At 36.4% G+C, this 17,777-nt stretch overlaps 2 protein-coding genes and 1 pseudogene across 2 annotated transcripts in view; 1 reads left to right on the forward strand and 2 right to left on the reverse strand.

Annotated features, from left to right (window-relative positions):
• Nucleotides 1–7,312: 7,312 nt before the first annotated feature.
• LOC148948939 (protein CFDP2-like) lies at nucleotides 7,313–7,777 on the reverse strand. Its single transcript, XM_089095064.1, has one exon. It carries the CDS (start codon nucleotides 7,775–7,777, stop codon nucleotides 7,313–7,315), a length of 465 nt encoding a protein of 154 aa, XP_088951190.1.
• A 2,096-nt stretch (nucleotides 7,778–9,873) lies between these two features.
• The window catches only part of LOC148948940 (guanine nucleotide-binding protein subunit beta-5-like), a 230,864-nt gene continuing 222,960 nt past the window's right edge, over nucleotides 9,874–17,777 (reverse strand). Inside the window, exon 5 of the mRNA XM_089094143.1 lies at nucleotides 9,874–9,998. Coding sequence (XP_088950269.1) covers nucleotides 9,987–9,998 — 12 coding nt within the window. The 3' untranslated portion in view covers nucleotides 9,874–9,986. The remainder of the gene's footprint in view (nucleotides 9,999–17,777) is intronic.
• On the forward strand, nucleotides 10,431–17,546 carry LOC148948941 (arginine kinase pseudogene; annotated as a pseudogene).

Here is a 17,777-nt window from a genome sequence, read left to right on the forward strand (position 1 = left end):
CCTACGCGGTTTTTTTGCGAATGGTATCAAGTTTTCCATTTCAGGTCAACTAGAGGAGTTATGAAACTAAAATAAACACTACTATTTGTGTCCAGATTTTTAAGAGGGTGTATGTTGTTAAAAATTGCTGAAAATTTTTCTCCAGCATACAAATAGCAGACCAAACTATAAATTCTTAAAAATACGAAAAGATTTAAAGTATTATTTTCTTTTTCTCTGAAAAGACTATGTCAATATAAAACGAACAGAAATTAATTAAAAAAGCTTTTTCCACAAATTTACCCCAAATCACCATCGATAAATAAATGAAACCCAAAACGAACAGAAATTACAGTAAATAACCAAGTCAAACTCAAAACGAGCAGAAATTAAGATGAGTAGGGCTCAAAACCCATATGCCTTCCGAAGGCCAGAACAAAATTAGCACTTTACTGAAAAATTATAAATGTTTTTACTGTAATAACTTCAACATATTAAATAATATCAACATTTTGATTACTAAATATTAGTAAAGTGCAAATTATGTTCTGGGCTTGGGAAGGCAGAGGGGTTTTGAGCCCAACTTGTGTTAATTTCTGCTCGTTTTGAGTTTGACTCGGTTATTTATTGTAATTTCTGCTACGTTTTGGGTTTCATTTATTTATCGATGCTGATTTGTGGTAGTTTCACGCTTGGTAAATTATTTGATTTTACTTTTGCTTATTTTTTGTTTAATGGAGTTCTTTACTTTTCTTTGAAAAACTTATTTTGTGGAAAAAGTTTGTTTAATTAATATTCCAAAAGAGCAAAATGAGGGTCGGCTCCAGCTTCTTTTGCTTTAATGAGTATTTTCTTGCAGATTTGGACTGACTTTTCTACAAGCCCGTTGGATCCTGGGTATATGGGGCTAGATGTTTTTGAATTCCTCGGAGAACAGTTGTGGACCATTGTCAGAGGATATGAGTTGGGGAATCCCAAAACGTAAAAAAATGGTTTTCATTTCTTTTATAATGGCGGACGAAGTTTGGCTTGGAAATTTTTCAACTTCAGAAAAACCTGCTATAATAATCACAGATTATGAGGTAGCACGCTCTATTCCATTCAAATATGTCAATACCGAGGTGTTTATTAAGCAGCCAGAATACCATCACTCCCATGAGTAATGGTATCTGACTGTTTCTTAGCGGTTCCTTGCGGTTGCTGGAAGCAAACTTCGAACATATTTCACAATTCTGGACGAACCTCTCTATATCTGCATTCATCTTTGGCCAGTATACGATTATTCTTGCGCGCTGTTAGTTTTGTTTATTCCCAGGTTAGCATGGTGGAGTTGGTGTAGAATGTTAGTTCTCAGCGTGATGATCCGCTGACCTTTCAATAGCAGATTGTCGTGGACGCTCAGTTCGTGCTGGATATTCCAAAAGGCCAAAACTTCCATCGGGCATGGCTGACGTTTTGAAGGCCAGCCATCACGTACAAGGGATGCAAGTGTTGCTAGTTGGGCATCTTGGCATGTCTCACGCCAGATTTCCTCAAACTTAGATATCACTTTCTAGAGTCATTCCTCACTGCGTGAACATGAACTTCAATGTCGTTCTGTAATTGAGTGTCCTTGTGAGGTAAGTGTAGACGTGCTAGTGCATCTGGTATTGGTATTTCTGCTCCAGGGCTGTATTGGGCTTCTAAGTCGCAGGGCTGAATTTGTGTTATTATTTGCTGTAGATGGGCAGGTGCATCATGAAGTGCGCGTCACAGGATAGTCTCTAGTGGGCAAAGGTCAGTTGGAACAAAGACTTTGCGACCATAGATGTAGTGGCGGAAGTGTTTGCATCCAAACACGATGGCATACAGCTCTCTCTCCATCTGTGAATAGTTCTGCTCTGTCTTGCTTAGTGCCCGAGAAGCAAAACCAAAGGTTTTACCTTTCATGGATAGTTCAGCTCCCAGCCCTTGTTTCGAAGCATTGGCCTTAAGGTCCAGTGTTTTGCAATCATGTTCAAAAAAGATAAGCTGTCTGATATAGACCTTTTTATTTCTTCCATCGATGATTCGTGGAAAGCTTCCCACTTGATTTCTGTGGCTTTAGTCAGGTCTCTCAATGGCTTGTTTTTTTATGATAGATCAGGTTTGTATTTCGATAGAAAATTGAACATTTCGACTAACGTCTGAATCTCCTCTTTTGACTTGAGCTTCGGCATATCTTTTACCGCTTTTATTTTTTAAGGATCAGGTTTATTCCCTCTTTGCCGATGATGTGTCCGAAGCATTTGACCTGATCTTTCGTAAATTCATATTTGTCTTAATTAAATCAAATTCCGATTTCTTTAGCTCTGATGAGAACTACAGCAAGCCTTCCGTCATGCTCTTTACGGGATTTTCCGTATACTAAGATGTTCACAAGTATTCTGATGCCCTTAAGACCTTCAAATACTTCTTCCATTTTCCTCTGGAACTTATCTTGTGCTGACACAAGGCCAAAGGGATATTTCTTCCGCCTATATTGTCCGAATATTGTGTTGAAAGTTGTTAGGTATGAAGATCGAATAGAAAGTGGTAGTATCCAATAGCCTGAGCAAACGTCTAATTTGCTGAAGACAACTGCTCCATCTAACTCGGCAACAGCATCTTCGAAGGTTGGAATAGGGTAGTATGGATGTTTTATAGCCTTATTACGGTCTACAGGGTCAATACATAATCTGACAGTTCCATCCTTTTTCTCAACCATTACCATGGCATTTACCGAATCTGTTGGTTCACTAATCTTTTCAATGATGTCAAGGAATTACAACCTGTCTATTTCGTTTTTTAGCTTCTCTTTCATTGCTAGTGGTACTTTTCTAGCTGGGTGCACAGTTACACCCAACTAACACATTTAAAGGACAATTGCATTATCCTTTAAATGTATCTCGCATTATGTTTAAACTTTTCCTATGCCTTTAAACACACCAACATTTTCAGCTTCTGGAGACTGTTCAATGTTCAAAACAAGCTTGATTAGATTCAGATCTTTGCTTGTCTTGAGCCCAATTATGGATGTGGTATTCGATTTGACTATGTAGAATACATGCGATTGTATAGGTCCATTTTAGTAGCTGAATGACAGGCTGCATACCCCAAGATAGGGTATGGCTGAGCCACAGTAGCTAGTGAGTCGTTGAGTGGCTTTGGTTAGTTTTGGCTTTTCTGACAGTTTACTTAAGTATTGAGATGGGTGTAGGTGGACCTGAGCACCAGTGTCAACTTTGAATTTGATCTTCAGCTCTCTACTGACAGATATTTGTGCAAAAACTTCATCACTTCTGGAGTCTTTTCCAATCGCATTTAGAAATATCTCAGTTTCTTCCCGATTTTGCAGTTCACTAGTTAAAATAGGGCTCTCTGTTGCACCATTGCCAACGGCATTTACTGCCTCGCTGCTGCTGACTTTGGTGAAGTGGTTACTCTTTTTGCACTTCGAGCATGTTTTTCCTTTAGCTGGGCATATGTGTTGGAGAGAGTAGTTGCCCCACAAAAGTAGCACTCTGCTTTCTTATGAGGTAGGTAGTATTTGCTTTTTGAAATGGCATCCACTTCTTGCTTGATTTCTTTCTGTTCAAATGTTTTGAATTGTGCTTGGGTCGATTCATGTGCACGACAAATTGTGACAGCTTGGGTAAGTGTGAGACTGTCACCAATTCCCAAGAGTTTCTCACGCAGCCTAGGATTTGTCACTCCACATACTATTTTGTCTCTCAACATCTCACTTTCATCAGTATATCCACATGGTTTGACTAGAATTTTTAGGACTGTTATGTATTTCTCAGCATTTGCAGTGACTCTTGGTCTCGCTTTTGAAAGATGAGAACACTTGGTTTTTCTTAGGGGATACATACTCTATGAACTTTTTCAAATACACATTGAATTTGTCTTTATCTGCTTCAGTGAGCTCAAACGTGCTGAATATCTCTCGCCCTTGAGTACCAACCCATCTGAGAAGGTAGGTACAGAGCACTTTCTCTGACTTTTCAGCAGGGGGACTTCGCACATCGGTGTTACATGACTGTCAAAATTGGTCCATTCAGAAGCGAGATCATCGGTGTTCCAGTTGATTAATGGTTGGCTTATATCCACGGCTTCTGACACCATGTAGAATTATTCGATTCAATGGTTTAATTAAGACCCAAGCAGCTATAATAAAATCATAATAAGTACAAGCAGGCAATATAAGCAAAAGCATACACAAACAATCCACAAGCAAGAGCAAGGAAATATAATAGATAATGCTACAATATTCCCAATACTGATTGGGGTAGCTGATGCACTGACAGGACAAGAGATTACAGCCTCTTCTTCGGGCTTTTTGAGGGCCCTCTCCTTTTCGTACAAAATAATTTCTACTGTACTAAAATGCCCACCACAAGTTGAAGTGGAGGGACCTGGAGTGTTGATTAGACAAAAAAGCACTTACAGTAGATGTGATAAAGTACCTTATGTTGGTACTTAGGCTTAACCATTTTGAACAAAAATTCCCTTCTTGTCAGTGACCATCAAGAAGGTTTAGACGGTATCATCCTTGGGAAGCGTAAGTCAAATCTGTTTTTCACATTTTTTTTCAGAAGCAAAATACAGCTACTATCATTAGGCTGTTCTTCAAGGTAACCTTTTAGAAAGCCCCGCCAGAGCAGAGCAACATTTAGGGTAGGAAGAAATTCTCCCTCAGTAGCCTCGACTGTAGTAGAAAAATTTGGTAGACGAGAGCAAAGGTCACGCATTAATTCATATTCCTCATCATCTACAACATGGTCAGGTTTCCCAATTATGAACAAAAGTCTTGCCAGAGGGCTTTTGTATTGAATATTGCATCATACTATATGTTGCATACCAGCTTGTGGGCTAATCCTGTTCCAGGAACCTGCATTGTCCATATCTTTATAACATAGGAGGCAGATCGTCAGCAACCTGCACAATGGGCAACTGAGCATCAGCATCAAGGACCTCATCTAAATCACAAAATCTTTTAAGGAATTTATTGCTATTTTAAATTTGAATTTTTTCAAGAAGGAAAAGGAAATTTTTTTCAATGTTAGGAAAACGATGTTATGGAGTTTAGCTCTTCCACTTTGTACATGTTTTCGTGTACATATGTATAAACTCATTTTGGGTGGGGGATAGGGGGCTTTAATTTTAAAAAATTTCCACCTTGCTTTCAGGCCTTTATAGAATACCTGCATTTCTGCATATGGTAAAACATTTATAAATTAGGTATTTGAGGAATATCAGGAGTATTCGAAATCTTTTTAATTACATAACATTGCATTGTAGCAAAGAGGGTAGAAAAAAGTGAATGATAATCTAAACTCCATAGTTGACGAGTAGATTCAAAAACATTTTGAGAGGATCCAAAATTTTTGCATTATGTTTGCCTCTCAATAATCTCAGAAAATAATTCGGTGCTTAAAATTTCCGGCGGTGGCGGCTGCGCGTTGAAGCCTTTTTGGTGGCGGCGCGCTATACGATTTTCGACGGTGTGCCGCTAGTTTTCGGTGTGGTTTCAGGGACTAGTTCCAGGGAAATCATATTGGCACCCACAGTACCTGGGCAAAGGGCTTTAAGTTTTGAATTTTTCCTATTGTACACATAAAGTATCTGTTATTCCGAAGTAAACAGACATTTGTAGGGAAAGGGAATTTCCCAAAGGTAGAGAAGTTTCCAGGGATAAACTTTCATGGGAAAATTTTACATGGAATAATTTTCCAGAACTCCTATATGAAATTTGTCTTACTTTCTCTTTACCTATTCAATTTTACATGTAGATATATTCTGGGGAAATTGTCCGGTGGAAATTTTCAGAGGAGTTTAGTTAGAATAAGAAGCTTGTTTAAAAGACTAAAAAAAACTCATATGGGGGCATCCCTCTCATATACGGAATAATTTCTGTTTCTTTTAAGTTTTAATGCTGATCCTTACTTTCACTTGATAAAACTTAATGTTTTTTTTTGTTTTGTTTCTTTAATTAATCACTAAAAAATAGAACCAATTCCCAGGGGAAAATACTGAAATGTTGCTGTTTTGAATTGCCAAAAGTGGCAGTAAGCTATAATTCTTTTTCCTAAGCCAGAGTATTTCCAAATCTGAATTTCTATGATATTCATCTATGTAATCGAATTTTTTTTTATTGTTTCATGTTATATTATCCCAAGTGTGAAATTTTTTTGGGGAAAATACCCTTGAATTACAATTATCTATTGAATTTTGGCAAAGCCAAGACTAAATCTGAGAAAAATTTATAAGAAACACCGAACTCGATATATAGGTTATCAAAAGTAAAAATATCGATACATCGATAATTCGTTTAATCAAATTATCGCCCAACACTATCTTGGACCTTACTGGACCAAGGTAGTGTTGGACCCAAATATATATTAAGACTACTAACTGGACCTTAATTTATATTAAGACTATAGAGTGGCATATCTGGGATGCCAAAGGTTTCCTGAGGGACAGGTCAGTTGAGGACACCAGCAAAGTATTGTCTGCACCGTTCTGTCACTTCTTCTGAACTGGTCAGGAGCTGATCATTTAGATCTTTGACAAATGGCCAGACGTCTGTTTGAGTGCCTGCTATTTTTTTGGTTAACATGTGCACAGTTCTACTATCTTAATGACCTGAAGCTTGTTCGGCTTCTGTGGCTAGGTTCTCGATTTATGCTGTCTTATCCCCCAAGCCCCTTACAGACTTCTCTACCTCTTTATCAGCACTTTTATATTGTTCTTTTAAAATATCACGATAATGGATATCACAGAGATGACTAAACGAATATATATCTACAAGTACTTTTATATCTGCTATTTTCTTCATAACCTGCCAAGTAGCTTCACTAATCCATTCTTCTTTCCTAAGCTTCTTGTATCCAACTATTTTGGTAACAACGCCTTTAATACGCTACATCACTGACTCCTAGAGTCCATCTATACTACAATTTTCAAGTTCCAGGTCACCGAATCCGTTTCCCAGTGCAAGATTATATTTCACCTGGAGAGCTTTATCATGAAGCTTTCTAACATTAAAATTTAAAATATTGTTGCAGGTTTTTTTACAACCTTCAGCTTCAGTTTGCACTTTGCTATCACAAGTTTATGATCTGGGAAGCAATCTGCACCGCAGTAAGTTTTAACATCTTTCAGGAATCTTCTCCGTTTACTAATAGGTATGAGGTCTATTTATTTCTTGTTCCTGCCATCGGGAGAATTTTGAGTATACTTATGAACTGTTTTGTGTGGAAACCAAATGCTTCAACCAATTAATTCATACATAGCACGAAAATCAATGAGACGTATACTATTTTCACTCAAATCACCATAGCCGTTTGTGCCAATCACTGGTTGCAAATTGGGCGTTACTTCCAACCTTCGTGTTAAAATCCCCATATATCACCAGAATATCGGGTCGGTAGACATTATGAGCAAAATCGTTAAGCAGCTGGTAGAAAGAATCTTTTTCTGGTTCACTCGCTTCGTTAGTAGGGGTATGGACCGCAATGATAGTCACCTTTGCAATCATAGCAACAAAACGCGCTCTTAAGATACGGTCAATAACAGGTTTCCAATCTGAGACGGATTTCCTGGCTTCCTTACCAATTTTGAGGACCAGTCCAAAAGTTTTGATCTGCCCCTCTCCAGAAAACAATAAATGGTAGTTCTCGCAGTCGGTAGGCCCAAATTCAGGAATGCACGTCTCTAATAAGGCAGCAATTTCGATATGGTAATTTTCAAGGGTCTTCATGGCACTACTAATTCTGCCATGCTGTGTTTCTTGCATCAAAGTTCTCACGTTCCAGAATCCGATTCGGAGTATTTCGTCGTCAAAAATTGTGTCCGGGGGGGGGGGAGCTCGCATTATCTGTTATCATTGTGTCTGTCCGATTTCCGAGTTGCTGATTCCATAATAAGTAGGTTTTTATGGTGACAGGTTATTAGCCTGTCGACCATCCCTCATCCCTTAACATGGACTTGGGACCATCAGTTGTGGTGTGAGAGAGCCAGCAGGGTACTTCTGGTAACCTCCCCGACACACATCAGGGGGGTTTAAAATAGTAGTTTATATTTTTTAATCTCTTTTTCTTTTTCACTGCTGCTTATAGTTAAATCAAAGAAAAAAGAATGGCTTTTGCTAAAAAGTAACAATAAGTATATTTTTTTACGTGTTTTACTAGGTTGTAGGTTGTACACTAGCCTGCCCCAAACTATTTTATGACTTTTAGGAAAAAAAGTTTAATAACAAATTATTCCCGTCAGATCGGACAATATTGAGCAAATTACAACTCAAGGTTTGAGTAATCGGCAGTCACCTAATGTAAAAAAGTCTTAGGGTAAATTTAAGCCTACTAAACCAACATGTATACAACGTCTTCAGAACACACACATCTAGCTCACAGGTAAAATTGGAGGGGTGGGAATTTTTCACATTGCCGTATTTTTTAAAAATTGACCTCAAAGAACCCTATGTCCTGGAAAAAAACTTTTGCCCGAAAAAGCACTAATTGGTGATCCAATATTACAGAACATTCGCAGTAGACTACAATAACTTTGATATTTGAGAAGTCTTCTAAAGTAGCCAAAGGATAGGCCTATTCTTAATTTTTCTAAAATGGGATGAAAAGAACTGAATGTATCCCAGACTAGGTGAAATCCGTCGGATATATAGGAAACTGCTGCGAAAATATACGACTCAAAAACAAGTTTTGACGAGAGCCTGAGTTTAAATCTTGATCACCATTGTTAGTAAAATGAGCCCAAAAAAATCCGCATATCATGTATTTCTCAAAATTTGGCTCCAAGTTCTAGGTGGTTCCGAGTTTTTTCTAGCTGTTTCAGGAATTTGAAGTTTTAGAACTTTTTATCATTGAAAACTAGCACTTTATTCTGCAAAAATAAAGTGCTAGTTTGTCCCCTCCTCACCGCCTCGCTCTTTACGCTAAAGTTAGACTCTTTTTCACGACTCTATTTTTGAAAACAAAAAAAAACTTTAGCGTAAAGAGCGAGGCGTTGAGGAGGGGACAGTCCCTTTCATATACGGAATAATTTATGTTCGTTTTAAGTTTTAATGTTCCTCCTTACTTTCACTTAAAAAAACTTTTTTTATCCATACCTGGATTGTGTCGATCTCCTTCACGTGGTATTACATTTTCAATCATCTATCATTTCAAACATTTTATTAATACTAAAACATTATTACAAACGTAAAAAAGTTATTCGGCCAATAGGCTTGGTATTTTGACTAAGTCATTTGATATTTCAGCAACCCTTCATTAAAATAAGTCTCTGTTGGCTCCCTGAGCCTATTTTTGCTTGTAGCACTTGATTGATTAATAATTAATTAATCTATTTTAAGAAAAACTTTGTATTATAATTTTATTTTCAGGTATGGGTACGCTGTTTAGTATTGTTCGTGGATTTGTGTAAGCGTGGTTTCTTTTACTTAGACCAGTCATTTTACTATTTTTCAATCTTTCAAAGTGATTTCTTTGATTCCTCTGGATTTTATTGTTCCTAGATTTTAAAGTTTCATTGCATATGTTTTGGCAACATTGTCACAAGTAGCATTTACTTTATAATAGTTAGTCTTCAGATTTTTTTCATTTACTATTTCCCGTCTTCTTTCTTCGTTATCTGTATTCTATATTTGTTGTTTTTTATCTAAATCACCCCTTCCTTTCTTTTTCCGTGTTATAACTTTGTTGCGTCTCTTTTTCTTTCTGGTGTTTTATTTTCTGCTCTTCTCTTAACATTGCTCTTTCAGATTTCTCTTAGTAGCCCATTTGAAAGTTTGATAACTTAGTTTTTTAATATTTTCTGCTTGCTTAGTCACTTGTAAAAAGGGTTTACGAAAAGACAAGGATGCAAGAAGACTAAGTGTGAACAACTACGATTTACCACATTTATTTTCCTTTTTACATCGATTGTATAACGAATAACAAAAAGTAAATACAAATACCATAAAAGAATCAAGACAAAATCTTCAGTTTCTCTTATCCCCAGACCTAGAAAAGAAATAAAAATAATGAATGAAAGTGTTTAAGATCATAAGGCTGAGAATGGACTGAAAACCGGATAAATGTTACACAACTAAAATGGATCAAGTCCAGAAAGAGGACCTTTGGAAATACAGGCTCTGATTGTCTGAAGTTTGGATATTTCGACCACATATACAGCGGTCGTCATTAGCATAGACACTAAAGTATTAAAATTAAAACTAATATATTTATACAGATCAAAATAATAACTTCCAGTTTACTCACTAGATTTGTCTGAGATATTGGAAAGGAGAAAAAGATAGAAACGTAAAAAAAACTTGTCTGAGATGTATAGGATGTTGCATCTGCTCTCATTGTTTATTACTTGTTATTGTTTGTTGATTGTATACAATTAGATAGCTATATCCCTAATGACTGTCAGGATTAGTCTATGTCCAAATGACAAAAAATTGCCAAGCCCAGGAAGCTATTGCACAACCAACCTGCTATGGTAATTTTCGGGTATACAAGCTTAATGCACTAAATTAGAGTCAGTTCAATTTAGCTCACAGTTGCTATAACACAAAATTAAATATTTTCAAGCCCTTCAGCAACTGCTGAAGACAAGGTTTTTAGATTCAACTTTGTTTATTTTTATGTTGACAGATTTACTTTTAATACTGATTCCAATTAAAAAAAATAAAAGAAGATGACGAGGAATTTTGTGAAGACAGCTAACACCACAGTGAAAACAACCTATGCGAATATTTTGGTTATTGTAACCACTAGGTGCCATTAGCAAAACGTAATATAAAATAAAATAAATAACTTACTTAAAAATTGATCCATAATATATATATATATATATATATATATATATATATATATATATATATATATATATATATATATATATATATATATATATATATATATATATATATATATGTATATATATATATTTATATATATATATTTATTTATTTATTTATATGTATTATAAGTTTTAGTAGAATCTTAGAGTCCTCGCCTCACAAATGTTCAGTTTTGCCTCTATGGTACTGTTGCAGCTGCAAGTCTAATATCGACTGATCTACCACCTTTTTCATGTTAGAAACGTCATACGACGTTTGACAGCAATTGCCACAGAGAAATTGAATTAGAATCAAAATTAGGCTGTATAAATTCTAACATATACGTACATTCATACATATAATAGCGATCGCAAATAAGGGAATACAATAGCACAGTTTTTTTTTTAAGAAAAAAGTTGCATATATTGTTTCATTCTTCAGCTTGTCTAAAAGGTTGTTTTTTTTCAAGACTTTCTAAGAAACCATGGTTGATACTGGCGCACTTGAAAAACATAGGTCTTCGATCAGCTTATAATTCTGAAAACAAACCTTGGAGCTAGTCTTCTTGACGTTATCCAGACATGGGGATGATGATCTTGATCCTGAAGTGGGTACCTATGCCCCTGATGCGGGGTTTTACAATTTCTTTGCTCCTCTCTTTGATCCACTTATCGATTGATTTACTACAAATGACTCTCACCTGCTTGGTGAGTTTGGTGATGTTTACACTCTCGGAGATTTCGATCCTGATAGCAAGTTTGTCATCTGCTTCCGTGTTCTCTTTAAGGCCATTCTCTTCAAGGATACCAATTCAGTCCCTGCTTCACAGAAGCTCAGTACAAACAGATGAAATAAAAAGTTTCATTTACCCTTAATGGTCTTGAGGTGGAACCCAAGGGTGAATACTTTCCTCTCAATGGCATGATCAAAGAAGTCTAACAACAGTCAATTGGTAATCATTTTTTATTCAAAGAGGGCAATCGCTTCTTCCAGGTTGCCAATGTTTGCCGGTACTAGTTAACTGGCCGTGGTATTTACCATAATGATGCTAAGATCTTTTTGGTTTGCTTGAACAACAAAGATAATTTAATAGTAATCTCTATGTAAAGGGGTGGTGTACCTTTAAGCTGTTTATATTCATTTGATAAATGCAGTCAATGAAATTGAGGAGCGTATTCCCTTTTCCCACAATTATTGTCTTGGATATTTGAATTTCTGCCCATCTAACGTGGGTACCAGTGTTACCAACACTTCAAAACAAAATGTACCACAAATCGCAAGAAAAATGTACCAAAGAAAAAAAATTGTACTATATCTCATTTTTTTCACGTGTTACGCTTCGCGTAACACGTGAATCGTCAATGACGTACAGTACTATCTATGAACATTTTGTATACGAAATTTTCATTCACTTTCTTTTTCCATTCCTTCGTTTTTTTTTTATATCTTCTAATACAGTTCATTATTCCTGACAGTACTTGAAGAAATTGCTCTGAGTAACATATATTACTACAGTAACATTTTACTAAATGCCAAAAGAAGTCGATGTTTTTCGGTCATTTACGACCGTTTACAGCACCGCCCTGAAATTGGTCCCAAATGACGATTTTAATACAAATCAGGGGGTAAAATCAAAATTTTAACCTTGTATTCTTACATAAAATTGCCTAAAACCAGTTTCTGGGACCTGTTTTTCTATTTAATACTTTGCATACAAATCCCCCATTTGCCTTATATAAAGATCTCGATGGAGGGGATGATGGCTTTTGTAGCCCTCCCCTAATATACGCCACCGCCTACAAACAAAACAGGAAAAAATTTCTTTTCAAATTGGGACTTATTAAAGAAGTGACTTTAGGGGTTATTTCTTAAATCAGCTTAAAAATATAGATAATGGCATCTTTTATTTTTAAAACTGGAACTGGGTTTATAACTTTGAGTTATCTGAGGTTCCAACTATTCTATACAACAAAAACTATCAAACAGTTCGTGGTAACGAACTGTAAGTAAGGAGCGACCCGGCTCAATGGTAACCGAAACTCTAAAAAACGGTTTTTGGTACCAATTGATACATCAAAAGAATCAAATTTCAATGCTAAATTCAAATATATAAGCTTCATCAAGTTTAGTCCTACCCATCAAAAGTTACGCACCTGAGAAAATCTGTCTGATTTTTGAAAAAAGGGGGAATACCCTCTAAAAGTCATAGAATCTTAATGAAAATCGCAACATCATATTTAGCTTGTCAGAGAACCCTACTGTAGATGCTTGAAAGTCCTATCTGCAAAAATGTGGAATTTTGCATTTTTTTTGCCAGAAGAAAGATCACGGATGCGTGTTTATTTTTTTGTTTGTTTTTTTTTTTTTTTTTTTTTCAGGGGTGATCGTATTGACCCAGTTGACCTAGAATATTGTGGGAGGACTCATTGGAACCGAAATTAAGAGCTCTAGTGCCCTATTTAAGTGACCAAAAAAATGGAGGGCAACTAGGCCTCCTCCCATGCTCATTTTTTCCCAAAGTCACCCGATAAAAATTTTGAGATAGCCATTTTGTTCAGCATTGTTGAAAATATGATAAGTATGTCCTTTAGGATGACTTAATCCCCCAAAGTCCCGGGGGGGGGGCTGAAAGTTATGAACTTTACCCAATGTTAACATATAGTATTGGTTATTAGGAAATATACAGATGTTTTTAAAGGGGATTTTTTCTGGTAGTAGGGGGGTGGTTGGGTCGGGTGTTATTTGGGAAGATCTTCCCATGAAGGAAGTTTTCATGGGGGAAGGGACATTGCTATGAAGGGGGTGCCGGATTTCCTAGCATTATTTAAAAAAAAGATCAGAAATTAAATATAAAAAAGAATCAAGTTTTCCAACTGAAAATAAGGAGTAACATCAAAACTTAAAACGAACAGAAAATATTACGTGTATTATTGGGTTCACCCTCTAGTCAGTACCTCGCTCTTTAAGCCAAATATTTATTAGTACTTTCATAAGAGCTATTTATTCTAAATAACGGCCTTTGTGATTAAGGGGTCATTTTTAAAGAATTGGAACGAAATTCAAACTTTAGCTTAAAGAGCGAGGTATTGACTAGGGGGCGAGCCCCCTAATATACGTATTAAAAATATATGAATATAGAAAATCGTTACGTAAGTTAATTCGTAAGTTACGTATATTTATTACTAATAAAAACGTTGGTAAATAAAATTAGACAAGTTTCGAGAATGCCATTTAACCAACTAAAAGTAAAATTAATATGCAAATTTTGTTTTAATTATTCATGTACGGTGAGACAAAATCAAAAGCTGCATTAATTCAAAAACGTTCAAAAATTAAACTAAAAAAAAGTTTTTTTTTAACTGAAAGTAAGGAACGATATTAAAACTTAAAACGAATATAAATTATTACGTGTATGAAAGGGGCTGTCCCCTCCTCAACGCCTCGCTCTTTACGCTAAAGTTTGACTTTCTCTTAACTCTGTTTTTTTAAACAATAAAAAACTTTAGCGTAAAGAGCGAGGCGTTGAGGAGGCGACAGCCCCTTTCATATACGGAATAATTTCTGTTCGTTTTAAGTTTTAACGTCGTTCCTTACTTTCTGTTAAAAAAAACTTTTTTTCTATTTAATACATAAAAAAAAATGGCCAAAAATATGACATTAAACATCACTATCTAAATCAGAAGCCATGGCAGCACTTACAATTGCAGTTAATCTGTACCTTTTTCCAATATTTCGCCAGTTAGGGTGTAACACCATGCTCATGGGGGGTTTCCAGTCCTTGCTAACAAATCGTCTAGCATCCAGTACAGCCTTAAGAGTAGAAAAGCCGAGTTTATTTCTCAATTTTATTTTGTTTAAATTAGTAGCTGAAAAGGCCCTCTCGGCAGAAGCAGAAGAATACGGTAGGATAGGGATTTTCATCATGAATTCACCCAGAAACGGGAAACTTTTGACTTGAGGACCATCACATCGTTCTAATACTTTAAGACAGAAATAAACTGGGTCAGAATCTACACATTTCTCAAGATCAGCGCAAAATGGTAGCTTTTCCCAATCTTTGGCAATGTTTTCCACATCAGTCTCTTTTGCCAAACTTAGAAACTGTACAAGTTGTGGGACAATACTTAAGTTTGAGTGGTCACGAAACATAGCTATCTTTGGGTCCTATCTGTCTAAGCTTTTAGCTGACGATTATTTTGAACTGAAAAATTTTTCCTTGTTTCGTCGCTCAATTCTATCATGTAATCCGTACACACTGTTTTTAAGGCAGTTGCAGTTTTTTTTGTTGTTGATAAATATAAACTTTACACGACTGCCAAAGTCTACTTCTTTCATGTCTCGAAAGGGCTGTGGGTTCCTGAACTGTATCAAAGGTGCTTATGTCGTCTCCACGTAGCTTGGCTTCATAGTATGGTTGATAATCACTTTATACAGCTCACTAAGTCCATTGTACAATATGTGAATTTGGGTATCCTCCAACTGAAACAACCGATTAGGGTCACTAATAAATAGTAATATATATGTGAGAAAAGAAAAATAAGCTTTGAATGCAGAGAACAGCAATTTTTAGAGTATAGCTGTGGCTTGTTTCCTTCTTTAAAGCTTTCACTCTGAAAGAAAAGTATCAAACAATCCCATTGTTCGAGATAACGCATAATAACTGGAAGTCAGGAAAGCAACCTAGTTGTGACATGGCACAGGATCCTTTGTCAGTCAAGCTCAATGATTTTCTGTATTTCGACAAACTCACCAGCCATTTTAGGGCTTCAATCAATGTAATTTTAGAGGTCTTGACAGAATTCTTCGACGTCTGTAGGTAGCTTATGACTTGCTGCACTGGCACACAAATGGAGTGGAGTGGCATGTACACCCAAGAACAAATAGGTTTGGTAAATCCAGCGAAAGCTTTGCTTGCACACTCCCTTGTCCCCTCATCATCACAGATGCATTATCTGATGCAAAACCAAACAGATTACGCTTTGGCACTCCAATCTCTTCAAACAGAATTTTTATCAACACGGTATATAGATCTTTAGCTGTGCACTGCTTTACTTCAACCAATTTCAAGAATGATCCTTCACAACTTTTATCCATCCATCATTCTTAGCTTCCTTCACTTCATCGACATGTCGAATAATAGCAACTGGGCTTTTCGAATTACTCACATCAGTACTTTTGTCAATGACAACCGAAAAACAGTTTTTTCTCATCAGGTTGCACAGGTCAAAATTTGCTACTTCTTCAAATATTTTATTGATCACATGTGTAGTTTTTGTACGAACACACCGAACACTTTTTACTATTTCCGAGTCAGGAAATGCTCTCTTTAAGGTTTCTGGAAGCTCTTTCATAACATTGATTGCCAAGTTTTGCCTCGCCAGAAATCCACTTAAAATCCGTTGAGCCTGTCTGATTTTCTGACTTTTTACAAGCCTGTTATTCTTTTTTATACTATCTATTGAGAGCTGTAACATGGGAGCAAAACTAAGCGTTGCACACACCTTTTTTAAATGAGTAGGATTGCTCAGGTGGCGCCTAATATGAAAACTACAACCTGAAAAGTCAGTATTACGCAAAATACAGTGAGGCTGCCCTGTATGCCCTTTGCCGATGTAATGTTTACCCTCAAGGTCAATATTCCAATTTGGTGTAACTTTTTTTTGTTTGTCTGTTTCCTTGTGGTAGCTCTTTTAGCTCCAGCAGCTGTTCCAACGTGCGATTCCGCTTCATCAGTAACTGAAGGCGTTCCGTCATCTTCTAAACTGTTGCTACAGCTAGCAACAACAGCTGAGCTATCTAACTGAATTTCTTCTTCCCTTGTTACAGCAGTGCTTACAGAGCGGCTGAACTCTGAATCTGGAATAATACTCCCAACAATCAGATTGTTTCATATATTTTTGTCTCGATCAAAAACTTCCACGTCAGAATACTGTTCTCTAATATTGGTCAAAATAGGTGAAGATATTTGAGATTCTTCTTCACTGTTCTTAGTACTACTTATGGCCATGCTTTTTTTCTCACTGTTTTTGGAGTTCTTCTAACTAAATAACCATTAACATTCTGGGAGCTCGTTGTTGGCCGTTGGCTACAAGAAACCTCAATTATAGGACCTGTAGGAGTGGGAGACTGATTTTTGTCAATGCGTAAAATTTTACTCTGAGGTTTCTGTCTTCCAATAGGCTTGAAAAAACTGTCCTTTCTTGGCAATGTTGAAAGATTCCTGACCACGAATCTAACGTGTCATTATAGCTTCATTGTTAACCTTTTCATTTTCAGTCGGTAAGACTTGATAGACAGAGAGATGTTTTTGACTGACTTTTGGAAGTCGGAAGCGTCTATTTACGAAGAAAGGAAAAGAGGTGACCGCTGACTACTTGTCTGTCTCTTATCTTGACTATGGCGAACAAGATCAGGGTGAAATGAAATTATTTATAAATGAAAGAATACAAACATCAGTACAAAAATACTGAATTGTATCACATTGTAGTATATTTTTGCAAAATGTACCATATTTTGTGGGCTTGTACTAAACTGTACCAGTAGAGGTGAAATATACCAAAATGGTACAATTGTACCACGTTTGGCATCACTGGTGGGTATGGCCAATCACGCTTCTGTTCACATTCAAATTCCAAAACTTGCTGCTGACCGCAGAAGATCAAAACCAGCTGCTGCTAAATACACTCTTCAAGCCCGTGGAGCTGGCAGTGAGCACACCTAATCCGAGGGTAGAATATACATCTCCAACAAACGTCATATGGTATTTTCAGAGTACCAAGCCGTCAAGGAAATATACAACGACAGTGCTGGGCATACTAAGCTTGAGAAGTCTGTTTGGATTTTATATTTAACATTACTTTGTTTAGAAAATTTCTACGGTAGTTCGGTTTGAACCAGTAATGTGAAAATATAGTTTGAAGTCTTGCAGTAAATGTTTTAACGTTTTTCTTTT

This window comes from Artemia sp. Qi Xiang Cuo, chromosome 9, assembly GCF_049724085.1.
Source record: "Artemia sp. Qi Xiang Cuo chromosome 9, ASM4972408v1, whole genome shotgun sequence".
NCBI classification, from domain to species: Eukaryota; Metazoa; Arthropoda; class Branchiopoda; order Anostraca; family Artemiidae; genus Artemia; species Artemia sp. Qi Xiang Cuo.